This window comes from Stegodyphus dumicola, chromosome 1 (assembly GCF_044657685.1).
Source record: "Stegodyphus dumicola isolate Sdum_Otavi_A_Nest chromosome 1, ASM4465768v1".
Taxonomy (NCBI): domain Eukaryota; kingdom Metazoa; phylum Arthropoda; class Arachnida; order Araneae; family Eresidae; genus Stegodyphus; species Stegodyphus dumicola.
This window is the reverse complement of record NC_140768.1, coordinates 161,788,506-161,811,344: the sequence shown is the minus strand read 5'-3', so window position 1 is coordinate 161,811,344 and position 22,839 is coordinate 161,788,506. Positions and strand designations below refer to the sequence as shown.

The 22,839-nt window shown below is 30.8% G+C and overlaps 2 protein-coding genes across 4 annotated transcripts in view; one reads left to right on the top strand and one right to left on the bottom strand.

Moving 5' to 3' along the window:
- Positions 1-2,205, bottom strand: part of Jarid2 (Jumonji, AT rich interactive domain 2) — a 92,332-nt gene extending 90,127 nt beyond the window's left edge. Inside the window, exons 1-2 of the mRNA XM_085822776.1 lie at positions 2,015-2,205; positions 1,625-1,730 (exon numbers count right to left, since the gene is read on the bottom strand). Of these exons, the coding sequence (XP_085678902.1) occupies positions 1,625-1,720 (96 nt within the window). The 5' untranslated portion in view covers positions 1,721-1,730; positions 2,015-2,205. The remainder of the gene's footprint in view (positions 1-1,624; positions 1,731-2,014) is intronic.
- Positions 2,206-2,820: 615 nt separating this feature from the next.
- The window catches only part of LOC118191943 (uncharacterized), a 40,563-nt gene continuing 20,544 nt past the window's right edge, over positions 2,821-22,839 (top strand). For all 3 annotated transcript variants that reach the window (XM_085822756.1, XM_035362808.2, XM_035362809.2), the window contains exons 1-3: positions 2,821-2,994; positions 3,452-3,646; positions 16,820-16,981. In XM_085822756.1, the coding sequence (XP_085678882.1) occupies positions 3,473-3,646; positions 16,820-16,981 (336 nt within the window). In that variant the 5' untranslated portion in view covers positions 2,821-2,994; positions 3,452-3,472. The remainder of the gene's footprint in view (positions 2,995-3,451; positions 3,647-16,819; positions 16,982-22,839) is intronic.

Below are 22,839 nucleotides of genomic sequence, written 5' to 3'. Positions count from 1 at the left end.
ATTTTGTAATTTAAAATATTAACCTTTTGTAAATTTCATTACTCGTAACATAATCACTGCCATAAATTCATTTACAGTAGTGTTTCAAGAATTTATCATTGCAGTACTAGAAATGTTGAAAATTAGAGAAAGACTGTTTATTCTAATCAAGAGCTTATTTTTTAAGATTGTCATTTAGTCTAGATTGGGTTTTGTTGATAATCCGCCATTTTTTTCCGATTTTCAAAGCCGGGTCTACCTTGGCGACCGAAGTTTGCCGTCAAAAGAACCAATACTAAAGCTGTTCCAAATATTGTCTTCTACACCAAAGATTATGTTTTAACCTACATATAATAAAAAGAACTTGGCTTTAAAGCAAAAACTGATTAAAAAAATTTTTAGCATGAGAATATTAATAGGGTCAGAATAGGCAAAACAGAAATAATAACAAAGAAGGAAAAACGACAGAAATGCTATTTGACTGGTACGATGCAATAACTGGATAAAAAAGTTTTGTATTGAAAATTCAATTTTTTAATATATAACATTTATGAGATTTTTGTCTTTTCTATGTCCTCGCATTTAGTGCTGAAAACAGGAATACATATCCTAGTAGCATTTACATATTCAATTAGACCACTTCTTGCAACAATATTTTTGTTCCTCTTTCCTGACGGTCTTCTATAGAGCTCCTGTACTTCTAATTTTAGAAATTAAGCTTTCAAAATGATAGTTTTTATTCTTGATTTTTTTTTTCCTGTACTTTTTGGATTATTTATATCTGCCAAGATATTTTATTAGCTTAGTTTACAATTATCTGTAAGCTTGGTAGATAAAATACCTGGGGTTTTTCAGATAATTTGAATATTACATTAAAATAAATTTTTAAGTCTTAGTTAAGTTTTATACTAGCTACTATTTAAGCCAAAATTTAGTGCTTAAAATAATAACTTCATTAAGCTTTGAATGAGAATTGAAAACTGAAATTAATGGGATATCCACACAAAACTGTTACTGAATATGTGAGCAAAATTATAGCATTGTAGAGTATAATCATTAAAAAATAAATAAATACACAAATATGGAACATACTACCTGCTTTATTACAGCTGAGAAATATTTATTAGAATTTGTTTTGCACTGTAAACAGTTGAAGGGAACTTGAAATACCTTATCTACATACTAAAATACAATTTCCTGCAATTTTACCAACAGTATTTGTAATTTTCAATTGTATAATTTTGCCCACTACTGTATTTCTACAAGTTATTTCTATGAAAGAAATTAACTTCTATTAAATATTAAATTATATTTCAAATGATATATGCATCTATATCTTAAAGACTACACTGTCTAAGTTTAGTCGAAAACAAACAATCACTTTCTTTATTTATTGGTAAGGGACTTTTGACTAACATTATAAAATGCAACAGAAATTTTTTTTTAAATTTATTAACGTACAACAAACCGCTGATCTATAGCAAAGTAATTCATTAAGCATGCAATACATATTTTATAACACACGCAAATTAAAGAATTTTAAGACTTCGAAATTTTTAAATAAATATCTTGCAATAGAAATATATAGCTGAATTTCCTCATATCACTGAATTTAAAAGACCTTACCTGTAAACTATACACTTACAAGATTTTTTTGACATGTGCTTCGTTTGGGACGTTGGGGTGGTGAATCATCGGATACCGAACAAGGTGATGGTTCTTTCTTTGTAAAAGGTTTCATTTTGCATATCCTATGCAAAACAATCAGCCAGTAAATATTTCAGTACGTTTTTGAATCATTAATATTATATAATAAATTTCAGGAAGAATATAAATTGAAAAGCGGAATCTACGATACTCAAAAATATCTTTACTAATAATAACAAAAAGAACCGGTATTGTTTTTTTAAAGAAATATAAATACAAGTCTATATAATATCTGCATTAGCACAAAGAAATGCAGAAACAATAAAACAATAATGCAGTTTAAAAAAAAAAAGAAGTAGAAATAATGAGGATAAAGACATTTTCTTACCACTCTTTAAGCTAAAAAGGGAAAAAAATCTACATTTTTAATTTGTATACCTGACTAGCAAAACCAAATAATAAATTTTAATTTATTTTTTACAATACTAAAACTAAACAAAAGAACCGGAAAGCCATTGAGATGCTTGTTACAAAGAAAAACCACTTCTGAATTTGTAAACAATTACAGAGTTACATTTTTTTTTTCTATGCCGCTAAAAGTTGGCGTGATGCCAGACAAGGTGCACTGAATTTGAATTAATTTTAGTTTTGTCGATCTTTTATACGTATTATGTAACATACGTTATACATTATACGTAAATTGAATAACTATGACTAAATTTTACTTTTTCTCAGAAGCTTATGTGACATTTATAATTATTGCAAAACTTCAAATAAGTTGTTTAAAGAAACATTGGGTGTAACATTTCTGAGGCATTCATTATTATTTTGGACGGGACTTAACATTAATTAATAATAGTTAGTATAATGATAATTATCTTTAGTTTAGAAATTATATATTACAAGTAACCTGTGCAGTTTTGCTATGCATGAGAGACATTCTAACATTGTAATAGATTATTTTACTGAGACAAAATACACAAAAGTACACACAGTTTTGACCAAGATTAAGTACACAGTTTTCAAGGCGATCACGCTACGTGATGAAATTTAAATTTTGACTGAAAACAGCCAGAAAATGGAATTTAAGAGTCTCATATTGTTCTGAATTATTGGGGGGGAGGGGAGGTAGAAAACGGTCATATTAGTTTACGAATAAATTTCCATTTTACCTTTGGCAACACCGGTTAGCAGAATAAATAGATAATAGAAGATATCAATAAAAATTCTGATTCTGCGTTGCAGTTGTCACATTTTCGCAAATTTGTTATGTAACGTTAAGATTCATGTCACATGCTTTAAATACAACCCATTATGTGATAATTTCTGGATGTTGCATGCTTATTAGTTACAAACAGTGGAAGAAAGGTAAGTGATTCATATAATATTTTTTGTCTTGAGTATATGGGTTCCGGTTATGTAATATATCCCAGAAGGGATCGCATACTTAGCTTCTGAAAATCACGTCAGAAATTTCAAATAAATTAAATTAAATGAATAAATTAATTTATGAAAATTGCTTTTTATAGATGTATGCGTTTACTTTTCTTGCTGAATATATTTTCCAGAAATGAAGTATTACAAATCCGTCCAAATTTTTGTTTAGCTATTCTCTACCCTCCCGTAAATTTCTCTGAATAAAATAAATCTTATATAGAGTTTTCAATAATACATCAATAAAGATAGGAATTTTTAAAAAATATTTATATAATATTGAAATAGCTTTGAATTTTAAAAATTGTGATTTCTGTATACGTGTATTTAAGTCTGTCAAATGAATACATATTTAAATCTTTTTTTCCAAAATTTGTCTTATTTATTGCAGGAAAAAACAAACTGAAGGACAATGGCTGTTAAAATTTTAGATGAGGATCATCTCCTTATAAGTGCAATAATAACTGTTGGAATGCAGCTTATTTTCTTTTTCATAGCTGCATCTTTCCAATTTGATAAAATTACCGATTTTGCTGGTGGTACAAATTTTATTATAATTGCAATTTTGACATTTGTTCTTTCTATGGTGAGTATACACTATTTTCCTTCAAACAAATATATCCCTTTAAACCATATAATTTGGTAAAAGTATATTTACGGGTACTCCCTTGGCGAAAATTGCCAATTTTTGGTGGTACATGGATACTGAGTTTGTGCAATTCTTTTACTTGTATCCATGTACACGTCGACCTATTTTCACTTAAAAAAACATCAGAGAATTGCACAAAACTTGCCATTGCACACTCCTTTGACTTTGTCCATGTACACATCGATATATTTTCACTTAAAAAATTCAAAGGAGCACCCAGTTCTGGGTAAAAGTATATTTACAGAACATTCAGCTACTCAGGTTGCCATAATTGAAACAACTTCGCGATAATACAAGGGGTACCCTTCAGTGTAATCTAACCTAGAATTTTACTGTATTTCTGTATGTAGTGTTATAAGTAATATATACGAATTTTGTGATATTTTATTTTATCAATTCTTATATTTGATGATATAAATTGATAAGCAATGATAGAGATTAAAGAAATGAAGACTATGATAATTGTTATAAATCAGCTTATAGTTTTGTCTGCGTGTTATATGATCATATTTTGAGAGAGTTTCTCTGAAAACTTATGCGGTAACCACTTTTACAAGAAAATGCTAAATTTGGTGATACTAAAGTTGTAATTAGAGTTTTAATTTTTCAAAAGGGAAATAAATAGAAAATTGTAATAAAAAAGCAGCAATTATTGCTTCCATTTCTGGTAAAAGAAAGGAAACTATTAAACGAATTCATTGATTTATATTTAAAATTGTACAATATTATAAAGGAAATAAGATACAGTCAAAAGTCGTTAATTCGGACCTCAAAGCAACAAACAAACAAACGCATGCGCAGAAAGTCGCATTGACGCGTGCGCGTAAGACTGTTACGGCTGCGAATATGCGTGTGCGCATGCGCATAATACGTTTACGCATGTGCGTTTAATGTATAACGGACGGTATAAGCTAAGCTAAAATTATCTAATTCAGTTAATGTTGCAGATTGCGTTGTTCCTTAATCTTCGAATTGGATCCGGCTTATTTTTTGCAGACTGTTAGAGCAATTTTATAAAAGTAAGCTTGAACTTTCGATTATGTCAAATAGAATTTCCGATACATATTTACTAATATGTAAAGGATCTACAAAGCGAAAGTATGTTTTGAAATCCGAAATCTGTTTATCAATTTCACGCTGTGGCAGGGAGGGGGACACCACAGTGCGAATGAATTGGAAGTTGATCTGTCAGCACTATCCTTATCTTCAGGGCAGATGTTTTTATTTTATTTGGCTTATAATTCCTTACTAAATGTAGTATATCATCTCGATGTACTCCGTCTTTGATATGATTTAAATCAAGTTCCTCGTCATTATAATTCGCTTCCGATAGTGAAGAAAGTGACACAGAGGTTATTGAAAACGAAAAAATTTCGATTGACAAATTAGTCGGTATTCTCAACACAGCAATTATAGGATTTGAACAGCGGAACTGGTTTAATCCTAGTATCCGGTACACAAGAGATTTGGCGACTTCATGATGAGTAGTAAATGGTACATATACGATGAGTAGTTAAATGGGTCATTTTGGTGTTGGTGGTAATTTTCAAAATTGTGCCAAGGCTGGATACTAGGATTTTACCGCGGAACTTTGTAACTAAACAAGAAATTATGTCTGTTTAATACAATTAAAGAGAAAGTAGGTTGATCTTTACAATATGGTAACTGGTAGTTTGGCGACATTTTGGAGGCGATAAAGGTTACTACCTGGGACTTTGGTAATAATGTGAGCAGTACTCAGTTCCGATTACGCATTATTTTGTGTGAGGGAAATGAGAGATCATGGGATATGTCATGTGATATTAATGGACGAATTACGGTTCTTGAATCGGAAAAGGGGGGAAATCGGGAAAAAATCTGGAAATTTTGTATTTGGTTTATTCTGTGTTGTGTGAAACAGTGTTCGTGAATTTTTGGATCCCATGGCCGTAACTAAAGAAAAGTTTATCGGACACGTAATCAAGATTCTGAAGAAGATTAGGTAAGTTAGTATTTTTAATTACTTGAGAATATTATTTTTATGCATTGTTCTAAATGTAAGGTGGAAGTAAAGGAATTTGGTATTATTGGGAAAGTTGTTATTAGCAATGATTTAGTTTAAAGTAATTAGGATTGTAAGGTTATTTTTATTAATTTAATGTATGTGCTCATTTATATTTTAAGTAGTGTTTTTGAATTTAATTATATTTTAATTAAATGATAGTTATTTTGTGAATTTTATGTTTGTAGGAATTTGGTATACGTTATCAGGTAATTTCATATATGTTCTTTTTACCGGGTTTAAAGATTGAGAAAATTGTCATGTATTTTCGTGAAATTTTTCTAATTTATGAGAAAAAAGCAGTGTACATGGATGAAGTGAAGAGTGTGCGCAATGCCATTTTTGTGCAATTCTGGGATGTTTTTTTAAGTAAAAATAAGTCGACGTGTACATGGTTTAGTGATATTTTAATTAAATGATAGTTATTTTGTGAATTTTATGTTTGTAGGAATTTGGTATACGTTTAAGTTGAAGTAAACCTGCATGGAAATAATTTAAATATTTGATATTAAGTATTTGTAATGCTTGCGGTATGAATTCGTTGGTGACGTGTATAATGTAATAGATGATTTAGAGGTAAAAGTTTTTGGATATTTTATTTATTTTATATGTGGAAATGTTCATATTTGGAAAGGGTAAATACTTTTTCGCGATCAGGTAATTTCATATATGTTCTTTTTACCGGGTTTAAAGATGCAATGTCATTTTTGTGCAATTCTGGGATGTTTTTTTAAGTAAAAATAAGTCGACGTGTACACGGTTTAGTGATATTTTAATTAAATGATGGTTATTTTGTGAATTTTATGTTTGTAGGAATTTGGTATACGTTTAAGTTGAAGTAAACGTGCATGGAAATAATTTAAATATTTGATATTAAGTATTTGTAATGCTTGCGGTATGAATTCGTCGGTGACGTGTATAATGTAATGGATGATTTAGAGGTAAAAGTTTTTGGATATTTTATTTATTTTATATGTGGAAATGTTCATATTTGGAAAGGGTAAATACTTTTTCACGATCAGGTAATTTCATATATTTTATATCTTTTACTTCGTGAAGACAAAATGGCGGCGAGGAAAAAAAATAGAGGGTTGCTGTAGGAGAGTTGGTTGCCAAATTTTCGCCAAAAAACGCCAAGTTACCATAATGTAAAGATCAACCAGAAAGTATTATCACATGAAATGAAACAACTTAAACAACTTACATCGAAAGAAATGTTTAATAAAGTAAACAAATAAATATTAAGCTTTTTCTTTTTGTAAATTTTTACCGGGTTTAAAGATTGAGAAAATTGTCATGTATTTTCGTGAAATTTTTCTAATTTATGAGAAAAAAGCAGTGTACATGGATATAGTGAAGAGTGTGCGTAATGCCATTTTTGTGCAATTCTGGGATGTTTTTTTAAGTAAAAATAAGTCGGCGTGTACATGGTTTATGTGTATGTGTTATTTTGAAAAACGCGTAAGGAGTATGGTATTGTGCACTTTTTCCCAATTTTGCAGTGAATATTTGTCATGATTAAGTAGTTTTGTTAGATAAAATTTCTAGCATAAGTGTAATTCGGCTAGTAGATTGTTGGAAGAAGTGTTCAGTAGATAAAAAGAAAAGAAACATGTCTTTTACTTCGTGAAGACAAAATGGCGGCGAGAAAAAAAAAATAGAGGGTTGCTGTAGGAGAGTTGGTCGCCAAAAAAAACGCCAAGTTACCATAATGTAAAGATCAACCAGAAAGTATTATCACATGAAACGAGACAACTTAAACAACTTACATTGAAAGAAATGTTTAATAAAGTAAACAAATAAATATTAAGCTTTTTCTTTTTGTAAATTTTGATACCCTTTAGATCATAATTGTTCTTTATTTCATAAATTATGGTTTCATTTTTTAAATTTTGTAATTTCTGCATGCCATATTACCAGATTTAAACTGATGATCTATAATCCAGAAAAATTGATAAACCGGAATCGGCGAAGTCCCGACGAGTCCGGATTAAAGACTTTTGACTGTAACTGCACCGTTTATGGCTTCTTGAAACAGTGTCCACATATATTGAAACCTCATTTCACAATTTAATTTGTTCCTAAAATCATAAGCAAATATTAATGGGTATAAAGCAATGTTTATAACCAAAAATGTACATGATTAAATTGAAAACAAAGAAGTAAGCAGAATATTAAACAGATAAAATAAACTTAATTTTGCTGCACTTGTACAAGGAGAAAGGATTGCATGAGGAGGAAAATGTTATTGTTTGAATACAAAATTCCCTTCCATAAGATTGCAAGGCAATCAACTGCCTTTAGAGTGCAATTATTTTTATCTTCCCCCCTTCCAAGCACCACATGAATGTACTCTACACTCACTGGTCATCTGTTTCACTGAAAATTTGTCCAATATGATTTGTTGTTGCCAATATTTTAAAATGCTTCAAAAGTGATAGCTTGGTATTGCTATCACTTCTAACAGGATGATATATTTGCCTGAAATCCTGAAAAATGATCCTAGTTCTTTGATACATTTTTCAGACTAAAGAACTAGAATCATTTTCCTTTCTTTCCCTTTTGAACATATTTCTTCCTCAATTGCCTTTCGTTGTTGCTTCTGAAGTTGTAATTCTTATTTGTTAGCTCATTTTTATGGTCCTCTTGTAACCTGTGTATGTCTTCATTTATTAGCCCATGGTTTGTGTAGAGTCTAGACTAGGCCTCTGTAATACATGTTCCATGGGCCACGCATTACAGATTACATGCATTACGCATTTGAAGTGGCTCTCTTGAGTTTCGAAAATAAAGTATAAACATAAATTATAAAACATAAATATGAACCAAGCACTTGAAGAATACATTAAAAAATAAACTGAAATAATAACAGTGACATTTTTGTTTGATTCAAAAATTGTAGCAATGAATACGCATTTTTATTGTAACTTTATTTCAAGGAGAAATCGGAAAGTTTGTCAATGCCTATAAATAATTAAAAAAAAATTGGCTTTGCCATTTTGTCTGCATTTACTTCAGCTTATAAATGTAAGCAAATAGTTTCACGCATGAAATTTATTTTTAGTAAGAATGGGATAGCTTAACTAAATTTCAGATGCCTTTTTTTTATTCGTCTTAAGACTAACTATAAACGAGCACTTGGTAAAATCCTAGTATACGATGCAGCCTTGGCACGATTTTGAAAATTATCGCCAACACCAAAAAATGACCCAAAGAACGTCTATGTATATAGTATATATTTAGTGTATAGTATATACATAGTATATACTATGTATAACTATATATATTCTTTGAATGACCCGTTTACTACTCATCGTATATGTCCCGTTTTTACTACTCATCATAAAGTCGCCAAAAGTAGCCAAATCCCGTGTGCACCGGATGCTAGGACTAAACCCGAGACTTGACTAAATTAACTCTGCATTAGGGGAGTCATTAATATTGAAGAGAAAAATATACTAATGTTTGTTTTTATAATAATAATAAATAATAATAATTATAATTAAATTGTTATTATTTTAATTTTTATATTTAAAGCATATTTTAATTATTTCTCAATAAAACTATATTATTTATTGACAGACTATTCTAAAAGGAAAGCGACCATTGACCTGAGATATCTTCTTAATACAGTCAAAAGTCGTTAATCCGGACACCCATAATCTGGAATGATCTATAATCCGGACCTCAAAGCTACAAACTTTCTGCGCATGCGTGAACGCTTGTGCGTAATACCTTTTCGCCTGCACATATGCGTGTACGCATGCGCATAATACATTTACGCATGCGCGTTTAATGTATAACAGACGGTATAAGCTAAGCTACAGTTAATGTTGCAGATTGCGTTCCTTAATCTCCGAATTGGATATGGCTTATTATTTTTTGCAGACTGTTAGAAAAATTTTATAAAAGTAAGTTGGAACTTTCGATTATGTCAAATAGAATTTCCGATGCTGGAGCTGCCAAAGGAATCTACAACGCGAAAGCATGTTTCCATGTCCATCAAACAAAAAGTAGAATTGCTGCAAAAAATGGATAAAGGCATGTCCTTTGTTTATGTAACCATTCCGAAATCTGTTTATCAATTTCATGCTGCTCTGTGCAGGGGGGGACGTCGCAGCGTGCAATACTGGAAGTTGATCTGTCAGCACTATCCTTATCTTCAGGGCAGATGTTTTTATTTTATTCAGCTTATAATTCCTTACTAAATGTAGTATTTCATCTCGATGTTCTCCATCTTTATATGATTTAAATCAAATTCCTCGTCATTATAAATATCACGAATACAAATCAAATAATTTTCTGGTTGCAATTTTCTAATTTCGGCTATGCGTAATGTATGCTTTACGCATGCGCGCGTTGAAAGAAATGTTTAATAAAGTAAACAAATAAATATTAAGCTTTTTTTTTGTAAATTTTGATATCCTTTAGATCATAATTGCTCTCTATTTCATAAATTACGGCTTCATATTTTTAATTTTATAATTTCTGCATGCCATGTTACCAGATTTAAACTGACAGGGTTCGTACGGTCCTTAAAAGTCCTTAATTTTTTCAAAAATGATTTTTGGTCCTTAAAAGTCCTTAATTTTGGCCAAAATGAATAAACGGTCCTTAATTTTGCTCATTTGACATTTCTTATCATTTCTAATGATTGCCATTCTAAGTGTGAATTACGATTTCTCATGAATATGGAATTAAAATTACATGGCTCTTAACCAATCTGTTGACGGATTTGCGTTGCAAATGATAAAAAAAAAAAAAAAAAAAAAAAAAACAATTAGCTACCCGAACGAAAGTATCGGTGTCTGATTGGCTATTCACCCAATCTTTCGAAACAGGTGTTATCCATAAATTTAGGCAGATTGTGACGAAAGCGTGAAGCCGGAAGTTGTTTAAGAGGCGAAAGTGATGATGAAGGTGCTCGAGAGAAAAAAAAAAGGGGGGGATTCTGAAAATATTTGCCAAAATTAGAGCAATTCCAACCTGGAAGGCCACAACCTTTCCGACGCCAATAGGAATGAGATGTCTGGAAAGTGCATTTTCAATAAACTGTGGCTGTTTTCAATAAACTGTGTTAAAGCTGACTACAAAGACTGGATATTGATGGATGGCAATCCTTAAATGTGGTCTTTGTCTGAAACAAATTGAAATTTCTAGAATGGGAGAGTCAGCGCTGAAAATTCACATGAAAATTAAGTTTCGTTTTATCATTTCAATTTGTTTTTACACGGTTTTGCTTAGCTTAATTTCTGTGTTTGTTTCAATTAAGCCATAAATTAATTTTTTATCACCTTCTACGAAGTTTATTCTCTTTTGCACATACTATATGTATGGGATATTGGGATTATGAGTTTATTTCTGCGGAGGGTCTGTTATCGATTTCGCGGGAAATCTGTTGGCTCCATTTCGATTTTAGGTCGCCAAGGGCAAATTTGGTAACGCTAGCTGAGAAAATGTGAAGTTCGGAAATACGTTTTGAAGCTTCAATAGACAATTAAGTATTTGGTTTAAACCTATGTTGTTGATAGTAATGCATAATTTTTGATAATGGAGATACAATTATTAGTTGAAAATAACTAACTAATTAAAAATTTTTTAATATTTTTAAAGCTGAAAACAACTAATTGAAAATAATTTTCCTGAATTAACTAGACGCAAAATTAACTTTCATGAATTACTAAAGTTATTGGGTAGAAGTTTAACTGAAAATATATATTACGTACTTATATTATTATATTCTCTGTAAATAAAGCAATTCAAATTGAAAATTTAAGTGACTCATCATACATTTTTCAACGCACAGTATTTGATTACATAAAATTTTCTGGAGGTGTTCTTAATTTTAACTGAAAATATACATTACGTACTTATATTATTATATTCTCTGTAAATAAAGCAATTCAAATTGAAAATTTAAGTGACTCATCATACATTTTTCAACGCACAGTATTTGATTACATAAAATTTTCTGGAGATGTTCTTAATATCGAAATTAATAAAGAAATGAGATCAGCAGCAGCTTCTGCAAGAAGTGGAGTTCGTTATTTAGAAGTTCAGTATTTAGAAGAACAAAAATCTTTTAACTAAATCTGAAAATTCAAAGAGGAAAAGAAATATTATTGAGGAAGAAATTAGAAAATTGAAAATATGAAATCGTGATTTATGAAATAATGAAGCATTTATGATTTAAAGGGTATCAAAATTTACAAAAGAAAAGAGCTTAATATTTATATGTTTACTTTATTAAACATTTCTTTCAGTGTGAGTTGTTTGATTTGTTTTCTCTGCTAATACTTTAGACTAATACTATAGACATACAATTTCCTGTTCAGTTATTAAGTTCGATTGTTCAAGTCCTGTAATTGCTGTGTCGAGAATTCCAAATAACTTGTCAATCAAAATTTTTTCTCGTTCAGTAACGTCTCTGTTACTTTCTTCACTATCGGTAGCTGTATTTTCTGGATTTAGAACCATACTACAGATTTCGCCCTCCGTTCATTGATTGATGATTGGGCATTGTCATCGCAATGAAAAACTTCTGTTTAACTTCGCTAAATTCTGCTGCCTGGTGCGGCCATGCGAGCTCTGGCGCTGGTTCTGGCTTTATGTGAATAACAAATCAGTTATTCTTAATTCAAATAGCAGTAAATATAATCGTTTGTCCTATGAGTATCATTAACAAAATCTATTTTTAGCATAAGGAAAGAAATTTCTGCTAAATCTCCCCTTGTCAACATTTTAGCGCATTAAACTTAAATCTGTAATCGGATAATACTCTATTATTTGGCGTCGCTGCATGATTCATCACTCAAGTTGTCATCCGTTGATAAACATGCGGTGATGAAAGCAAAATACAATAAATAATGATTCGCGATTTCGGCATCAAGGATATTAAATATTAGTTGGTGTAAAATTAACAAATGTTTCGGTTTGAGATTATGCCAAGCAGATACGCAGCTATGGAATCAAGTTACTAATCACACAAATTTATGCTAAAATAATTATTTCTTCAATAATGAGATATTTTATTTAGCGCCAAACTGAGATTAAGAATCGGGATTTCCGGTATGTTTTTTTATGATGAGGAAAAAAATCTAATGCGCGTGCGTAAAGCATACCCCTTCCCTTCAAAAAAGCCCTAAAAAATTGGTTGGTGGTGGCTTTGAGGTCCGGATTTTAGATCATTCCAGATATTGCATGTCCAGATCTCGGACATGCAATAGTCAAAACTTAACTTACCAGTATGGATTCACTCTTTTAAAATAATTCTACTTTAATTAAACTTAGGAGATAATATAATCAATTAATCAATATTGCTTACACCTTAATGTGTCATTCTGTGCGGACACGTCGGGAAATTGGAACAGAGAATTGAGACTATTAAAATTTCCAAGACACTGTCTAAATTTAAAAAAAAATTTTTAGCGAAAAAGTTTCAATTGTCTGTTTCGGCGAAACGTGTAATGGGGTTTAGCTTGATTCGACGTTCAAATAAATGAAATTTCCCTTGAAAAGCCAGTTTGGAGGTCAAATTGGGCTAATTTACCATTTTCCGCTTACTTTTTATCTGTTTCTGTTTTTTTAATGTTTTACATGTCTAATGGTTTGATTTTCATATGTATTAATTTTTTTAAAACGTGTTGAACCTTTTGGAGCAGCAGCTCTTGGTAACTTTTAGGCGAGCTTACTACAATTTTTATATTTTACTTATTTTGCAGCATATTGCGCAAGATGTTTTCTAGACCAAAATTGTTTTTTTTTTTTTTTTAAATTATAATTACTACTTTGCTTGATATATTATATATATAGTAAAAAATGTGTATTTTCACTATTCAAGTATTCACTGTGACAAGTAATCTTATCTTGTCACATGAACAGGCCTCTGTGGAAAGGGGCTTCTCTGTAAATAAAGCAATTGAAATTGAAAATTTAAGTGACTCATCATACATTTTTCAATGCACAGTATTTGATTACATAAAATTTTCTGGAGGTGTTCTTAATATCGAAATTAATAAAGAAATGAGATCAGCAGCAGCTTCTGCAAGAAGTGGAGTTCGTTATTTAAACGTTCAGTATTTAGAAGAACAAAAATCTTTAACTAAATCTGAAAATTCAAAGAGGAAAAGAAATGTTATTGAGGAAGAAATTGATTATATGAAGCAAAAGAAAAAATTTCTTCAAAGGGACATTAAAGATGTTAATGAAGAAGTAGATGCTTTAGCAGATGAAGCTGAGACCAGTAGGAACATTGATTTGTTTATGAAAGCAAATGAACTTAAAAGAATAGTTTTAAAGAAAAGGAAATAGACATAAATAAATTAGATGTTAAAATAGCTGAAAAGATTTTAGGTTTAAAAAAAGCACAAATGTTTTGTATCTTTTATCGTACAGTTTATTATTCTAGTATCTTTCAAAAAACCAAGGAAATAAGTTGTATGTTTACAAATCAGTTATTTTAATCTGCAAAATATTATTACATTGTGATTATAATAGTAGTTGACTTTGTTTAAATAAATATCAAATAAGTTAAATAATAATCATGTAAATCTCTAAAATAGTGACTGTTATTAGTGTAAAATACACTTATACATGTTTTTCAAGAAAGTATATCCCTAATTTAATGTTAAACTTGTAGGGAGTTAGTTTAATTTTCAAAATTGTTTTATGGTAAGTATTAAATTGAATTTAATAATAGTGCATAATACACACATCTGTTAGTTTCTTAAAGTGAAATTACAAGCATGAAGTCAGTTGTATGGATAATTGCTTTATTCTATTCATTTTTTTTTGTTTGCTGATAGGTCCTTAATTTTTTCTTTGATGGTCCTTAAAAGTCCTTAATTTTCATGTAAGGAAATGTGTACGAACCCTGACTGATGATCTATAATCCGGAATCGCCGAAGTCCCGACGAGTCTCGATTAAAGACTTTTGACTGTATACATATTTTGATTGGTTTTGACTCGCAGCCAAAAAGATTGTCGACGCATGGTCTAGACTCTAGAGATGCAGTATCATAGATAACAAACAAACAAAAAAACAGTTCTGAATGTGACAGTGCTCAAAGTCTATGTAAGTTTGCTGCCACACTTTCTTACTGTGAGTGAAATAATAGAAAATATTAAAAAAGGCTTGCTGGAAGTCCATGATTATAAATTATGTGCCAGAGATAACCTCAATACTTTTGAAATCATTTTTTGCCAATTTAGGTGTTCATAATTCAAGACATCATTTGGCATCCAAGCTGTTTTTTTGTTCAGGTAATGTTTGTCATGAAGATAATATTACTTAATGCATTTACTATTCTTGGTTTTGCTGTACTTTTATATCTGTGAGATGGAAGTAATTTCCAAAATTATATTAATTTGCTTTAAGTGTTTGTTTAACAAAGTTAACAAGAACTGAGGTATTTAAAATCAGTATTTAGTTTAGCCTCATTTGAGTGATGTTCTGTGCATTTACTATTCTTGGTTTTGTTGTGCTTTATATCTGTGAGATGGAAGTAATTTCCAAAATTATATTAATTTTCTTTAAGTGTTTGTTTAACAAAATTAACAAGAACTGCTGTATTTGAAATCAGTATTTAGTGTAGCCTCATTTGAGTGATGTTCTGTTGTCTCCCAGAGCTGTTAAATAAAGTTACATTTCTATACTTTCAAATTTTTTAGAAATAATATTCTTTAAATTTAAGACATTTAATTTGACTTAGATGTTGGTTAATTCATTATGGCAGAGGAGGAGAGGCCTTGAGAGGCATATTTTTATTTAACCGCTTGCCTGATTATACCAAGTTATCTCAGGTTCATATATATTGATGTTAATTATTATCCCGAGAAAACTCGGGCGAAGCAGAATTTGTTAGTACATCGTTTATCGCGGTTTTATTCGGTCTGGAGGAAATGAAAGGAAATATTCAGCTTTGATTGGCAATTTGCCAAATTTTGTTGGTTGCGCTATTCTTTTGGAGGGATTGGTCACATGTTTCCCTATTGTATAGTATACGTTGGCTTGTGGATTAGTAATGTATAAAGAAGGATGCATGCGTTGAAAAAAAATAAAATAAAGGCAATGATGCAAGATAGCGAAAGCGATGATTTTTCAAATAGTGATTATGAAGAGGTGGGGGGGGGAAACCACAACAACAACAACAACAAAAAAAAAAAAAATAAATAAAATCCAACGAGACAGTGTACTCTGTGCTCCCGTGAAAAAGATTCCAGCGGTAAGCCAGTAGCAAAAGAGACCAGATACCAGTGTAGAATGTCAGGTATCACTCTGTGTTGTCCCTTGTTTCAAAAACTATCATACAAAGATTAATATTTCATTTTTTTCCGTTTGCCTGAGATAACTCGGGATAGTAAACTAATATTAAAAATAAATGCTTTTACACCTTCAAAATATTAAAAATTCAACTTAAAAACCTACATACTTTGATTTATTTCGTTTTGTTGTATTTAATAATAAAATAAAAAAAATGTGATAATTTTTTGCAATTTTTTTCAAAAAAATTTGTAAGGGAAACGGTTAATATTTATAGGGGAAGTAGTTTGTATTCATGTAACACATTTGGAAAAGAATGGAAATGTCAAGAAGCTAATCTGTTTTCTAGGTACCAAACATGGCACAAAATATAGGTATTCCTTAGTGGTATCTTTATATCTATTAGTAAGTTCTACTGGATTCAACTAATATTTCATTTTGAATATTTTAAATTAGCAATGTTTCAGTGTTTGCGTTGCTTATTGTCATGAATAATTAGCATTCCTTTCAAAACAAAGTATACAGGTAATGATATAACTGATGAATTTTTCAAATCTTTAACAAATGTTCTAAATGTAATGTCTTGAAAATGACCTTAATTGCAGTGCACTTATTGACATCTAACTGAAAAATCAGATTTAACCAAATATTATTGAACATATCTTTGATTCATAATGAATATGACTGAATAGTTTTGTAATTTGGAGTGCTTAGTTCTAATACTTCGATGTTTCCCCTCTTTTTTTTTTTTTTTTTTTTTTTTTTCTCGCTATGCAGCATTGATCAAGATTTTGATAATTATTTTCAGACCTATGAACTGAGACAGCTTCTAGTCACCATTTTTGTTTGTATATGGGGTTTGAGACTGTCTGGATTTCTCCTGTACCGAATAATCAAAATTGGACGAGACAAGAGATTTGATGATCGCCGAAGCAATGTGATTCGCTTTGCAGTTTTCTGGACATTCCAGGTAACAATGGGATTATTTATTCCATAGCATGCCTTATTTATAATATACTTTTGATAACTTTAGAAGTTATAGAATATAACTTAAGATATAATATTTAACTGTTCAGTAAAGTGACACATGATAATTATTGTTTTGAACTTGTAGTGAACCTCGCAAAGATAAGATTCTAACATTGCAGAAGCTATAACTTGTCCAGTAATGCTGCCGCTTGGCAGTACAAGAGTCGTAACTTTACAACCAGTGTCGAGATTTTAGTGATTTGCACTGTGTTTGTTATCTTGAATGCAAACAATGACTCTTTTGCTTTTTGGATATCATCTTCAACTATAGTGAATCAGATTAAATTAAGAGAGCATGACTTATTCAGTCTGCATTTCAGAACACTTCAGAACTTTCTTAACTTCTTGACTAGAGTGAATCTTGTTAGCAGTTAATGAGGACAGTACTTAATAGAACTTTTCATAAACTTAAAGTAAATATGTTTTAATTTTATATGTAGTAAGATTCATGTAACATAACCAAACACAAACAGTCAGTTACCAATCCTTACAGGGAATTGTCCCATCAGCACAGCTCACCATCATCATCCCAACCATATTTTAGTGCTTCCTGATTATCTGCAGGCCTCTTCTTTTGTGCATATTGCTGGTTTTATATATCAAATCACCCTAGAACTTTCATTCCTCTCTCCATCACAACTTTGATAAAATGCTCATCATTGATTATAGAAGGTGAAATAACTGAAACATGTGTTTGGTATATTATGACCTATTCAGGCTATGAGCCATAAATTTTACCATCTATCTATCCACATCTTCCTCTGAAAAGCTGCCATTTTTTTAATAAAATTAAAAAGCAAGAAACACTTGTAATCTATTTTTCTATAATTTGAACTTCCATCCTATTCATGGGGGGCACTTCAGGGAGACAATATTGTATGTACTCTATGCCAAAATTGGCTAAACAATTGACCGGGCCATCAACTCGGTATATGCAGCCATAAGGCTTGATGGCATGCGAACTAATCGCGCTCGAGTAGAAAGTTTGTTAACTTCATCAGTGCTGGTTAAAAGACCTCTTTAAAGAAATCCTTATGTAACCTTTTTTTTGTGTGTGTGTGCTATTTTCACTTAAAAAAAAAAAAAAAAAAAATATTGCACAAATTTGACAATGCTTATGCTGTTGTTCTGCACATGTACACAGAGATCTTTTTTCACTTGCGTCAGAGAATTGAACAAATTCAGCATCATGCACACATTTTGATCCATAAAATTAAATCATTTAAGAAGGACAACTTCATTGAATGTGAATTTTTCCATTCTCTAATGCTGTGGGAAATGTCATCTTTCTGAAAATTGTAACACTTTTTTCCTCATTAACCAGCAAACTCCACAATCCCGTTAGTTTTCTTATGAGAAAAGCAGAATGTGCTCAATACTAACGAGGAAAATGACCGTCGAATTTAAAGGTGAAAATTGTTATGTCGTGAATTTTAATTATTAATATGTGTTTTAAGTTATTATTCTAATATTTTTATTTGTGTTCATGTGTATTTTAATCTGGAAAAAAGTACTCTTAAGCTCTTAAGGTTTTACTTAACTCGTTATTCTTGAGTAGGAATTGTAACAAAGACGAGAGATGGTTGCAAGGAAACACATCTGGTTTATTGGGTTATAGCCTTTTTACTAACAATGGAGACAGTAGGGGGTTGTGTTGTCGCCTGTTACTAATGGTGTTTGAAGCGAAAATCGTCTTCCTGTCGCTTTGTTAAAGTTGCAGTTTTGCTTACTTCAAGACAGGGGGGGTGTACTAAGTTTAGGTAATTGGATTCTCGTAAAGCTTAGTTTTGCTTGTTAGTTGGGGGGTCCATTTTTTGTTTCTCATGTTGTGTGTACAGATGTTTTCCGGACTGCATTGTCAGATTTCCTGGTGTTTGATTCGTCATGGGTGTGTCATTTTCTCAGTTTAGATGACGTAAAATTCCGGCATTGGTAAGATTTAATTTTATGATTTTTGAAAGCCTATGAACTCACAGAGGCGGAGAAACCGAGATTTCCTGGGTGCTTGCACCAGGCTAGAGTGCATTCTGATTCTGATTTTCAAGAAGCGTAAAAGGAGAAAAAGTGGGGGCTTGACCCTTCGGTTCTTGCTCTCACGAGCCGTGTGAACCAGCGGGTATGATTTTCTCTAGGAGTTTAGCTGGCGAGAATTTGTGTTGGCATAAGGCGTAGAGCTCAGCAGAAAATTTCGATTCTCTTGTTCCGAGAATTGTACTGCAGATTCTCTTGGTGATCCTGCTATCCTGATGCGGTGTTCCTGTTTTTACCGACTTTGACTTCCTAATTAGATTTTGTTCCAAAGGTGCTTTACGTGTTTTCGTGGGTTTCGAGGCTTCCAGAATGAAAGAGACTTGTGTAGGATCCGTCTAAGGTGTGCGATGCTGTTTATTCTGCCTGTGTCAGCTGCGTCGGTTTTTTTTTTTTCATCCTTTCGTGCTCTGGAATTTATTTATTGTAAGGGCAGCTTCTGTGGTGTTTCAACCAAGTCATCTTTAAAATTCGCAAGAAATGTCTATCTCCATTAACGAGGGTCTTGTGAATAAAGGACAGCAGGAATAACGTGGTGCTCAAGTAAACTTTGGATGCTGGACGATCTGTAGAGCAGTCAAACCGCCTTATTAATCAGTATACGAAGGTATTCCCGATTATTGGTAGTGTTGCGGTATGGACTTCACTCCGTGAGTGATTTTTTTTTTTTTAATTTGTTTTACTTTAATAATTTTCATAATACTCAAGCAAGAGTCATCATTTTAATGTTTGTGAAATTTGAGCAATTACTTAAATTAATTAATCGATGTGGAAATTATCAGTGTTCTTAAAGGGAATAAATACTTAAAGTTAGAAAAGTTAAATGGTGTAGTTATATTAATATACTTGTGAACGAAATGATTTGAAGATTTAAGTAGTGAAAAGTTATTTAAATATACCTGTAAACGAATAATTAGATAATTGGTACAACCACCTAAATTGTGAGTTATGTAATGTTAAAAAAAAATTAGTACACTAACATGAGTGTAAGATTTAAAATGATATATATGTTAATTTACATCTTAAGGTTAATTTGTAGGGGACTGATCAGTTTACCGAGTTGTCATATGTTTGAATATTCTAGAAATTAATAAATATGTTTGATATATATTTTATGTTTTATTTATTTAATTTAGTGTATAATTTACTGTGGTCTGTTATGTCCCTCCATTTGTTTGAGCCGGGAGGCTTTTAAGAAACATGGAGTAATTGAATTGAATTGGGGTTACTGATATTTCCTTTTGCATAGGTTACTCACAACGCAAACCTAAAAGTTAAATTGTACTACCTCTATACGAATATTTATAAGAATGTCGACCTGATATATGAATGTTTTGAATTATTTGATTTTTTTAGTGAGTTTTGGTCCGGCACCACAGTTTCAGTTAAGTTAAAAAGTGTTTAAAACAACAAATTTTCATTATTTAACACAATTCAGGCCCATGGATTGCCACATAAATACATTTTGACGATGTCATGGTTTTCGTGCTTCAGTGACATCGTATGTTGCCATGTGAATACTTTTTAGGGTGGTGCATATAATCATAAAAAGCCCTTAACTTTTATGCAAAAACTATTTTAATTTGACAGAAAAATTTTAAAAAATAATTTTCATGTCTTGAATTGCAGCTTCTTCATCTTATTCATTCTTCTCTTTCCCCCCCCCCTCAGTTCCCTGCATGTGGGTTAAATACAAAGAAAAGTTACTAATTCTGTTTTTCAAATTCTGTTGTTATTCAGCTGGATTAAAATAACTGATGAACTGGGTTAAACATAAAAAAAGTTACTAATTTTGGTTTTCAAATTTTTTTATTATTCATCTGAATGAAAATAACTGATGAATTGGGTTTAAATATAAAGAAAAGTTACTAATTCTGTTTTCCAATTAGGTTGATGAAAATTTTGTTAGTTTCTGATTATCTGTACTTCTTATTTGAATATAAATTAGAAGTACTTTGTTTTGGGCATATTTTAGTGTATACATGCAATAATAACCAATTCATGCATGCACATACCACCTACAGATTTGAGTGAACTTGGAATTATATACTTTATATTTAACCGTTACTTCAATGAACAATAGCCACCAAATGTAAAAATGTAAATATCAGCCAAACTCGTAAAACTTTTTGTTTCCTTTAAAGTGTTTCCTATTATTATTTATGAATAGAACTATGAGCCATAAAAGTAGGCAAGCAAAAAATTTGCCAGTTAGCAAAGTTGGGGATGAATTGCCAACTTTTCAATGGGGGTGCGAGTAATCAGAAAGAACCAGAATTCTTTATATTATTGCAAAGAACAAACATCTTTCATTTTCAATAGACTTAGATCAAATCAGCTAGCAACTGTATTCAGAATAAAAGTCTGAAACCCAAAACAAAATGCTTCATTTCCTATCTGCTTTAAAGAGTATTCTATACATTATACAAAAGTATAAAATTTGTGCATCATAGAAACACATTTCACTGAATAGGGTGCAAGAGCATCAAGATGCATTTTATTACATTAAGACTATGGTTTATTTTCCTGTCTAAAAGTATTATATGAAATTTTGCCATCCCATTTAGTTCTTTTAAATAAGTTTCTGGTGTATACGTAAAATTCAGAAAACTTATCAAAGTTTTGCAGATTGTAGTTTAATGAATAAATAAAAATTCTGTGTGACATTTGGTCAAATTATATCATACTGTTTTAAGTATGGTACAGTACAGTAAGAGCATCTACTAGGGAGAGGAAAAAATGATCAGTTAATCCCAATTTTATGCAGTTATTCGTTAATTGCATCTGCAATGAAATCATTTATGTTAACCTTCCAGCACGTGCACTTAGCAATTTTACATGAGCATGCGCATGTCGTATATTTTATGACATCTGTTATTTTACTGTTTTTGGCATGGAAAACGACAGAAATGAGTGAATATTGATAACAAATTTGTTAAAACATAAAATATTAACTTTATTATTGCAAAAAATACAAATGGTGTCACATTCGAATGATACTAAATTTTTTTTAAACTTATTTGTCAGGTGGAAAGCAGTTATGTACTTCATTATAGAAAATTAAAAATTTATTATTTAATAACTATATTTTAAAATCCAAGCTAGTTTTAATATTCATCTGTCCTGTATTGTTGATTTATCATCGAATCGAAGACAACTTGTCAGAAATAAAAAATCTCTTGTAGCTTATCACATCTGTTATTTCAATTCTAGTGCCATCACTTGAGAAAGATTCTTTTGCATTTACATGGTGTCCGTTTTTTATTGCTATCATATAACAATCCAAAGTAGGCCATCATTTAAACTCAGTAACATTGCAGTCTCTGTCTCTTGAATATTTTGCTTTTTAGCAAACTTATATATTTATTTGTACATTCCAAAATTTCATCAAGCGTATTTTAACCACTTAGAAGATTTATCCTTACTAACATAGAATCTATCATCATCCTTTTTTCTATATCATTATTATTATCATCATCTGAAATAATATTGTTCAGATTCACTGCTGATATTACTTATCTGTATATTTTCCTTACTCAGATCGCTATTGTTCTCACGTCCAAAGGTTTCCTTGTCTTTTCTTCCCTTCATCAGATAATTCTTGAAGATTGCTAGCAAAATTAGCTGGTTGCACATATTTTTTTTGCCATTAAAACCGATATAAAAATATAGAGTCGAATTGATACAAATTAAAATAATACGCGTCAATAAATAGCAAAAAAATTACAAAATATTTGAGAAAAAAATATTTTCCTAACTTTCACTTACAAC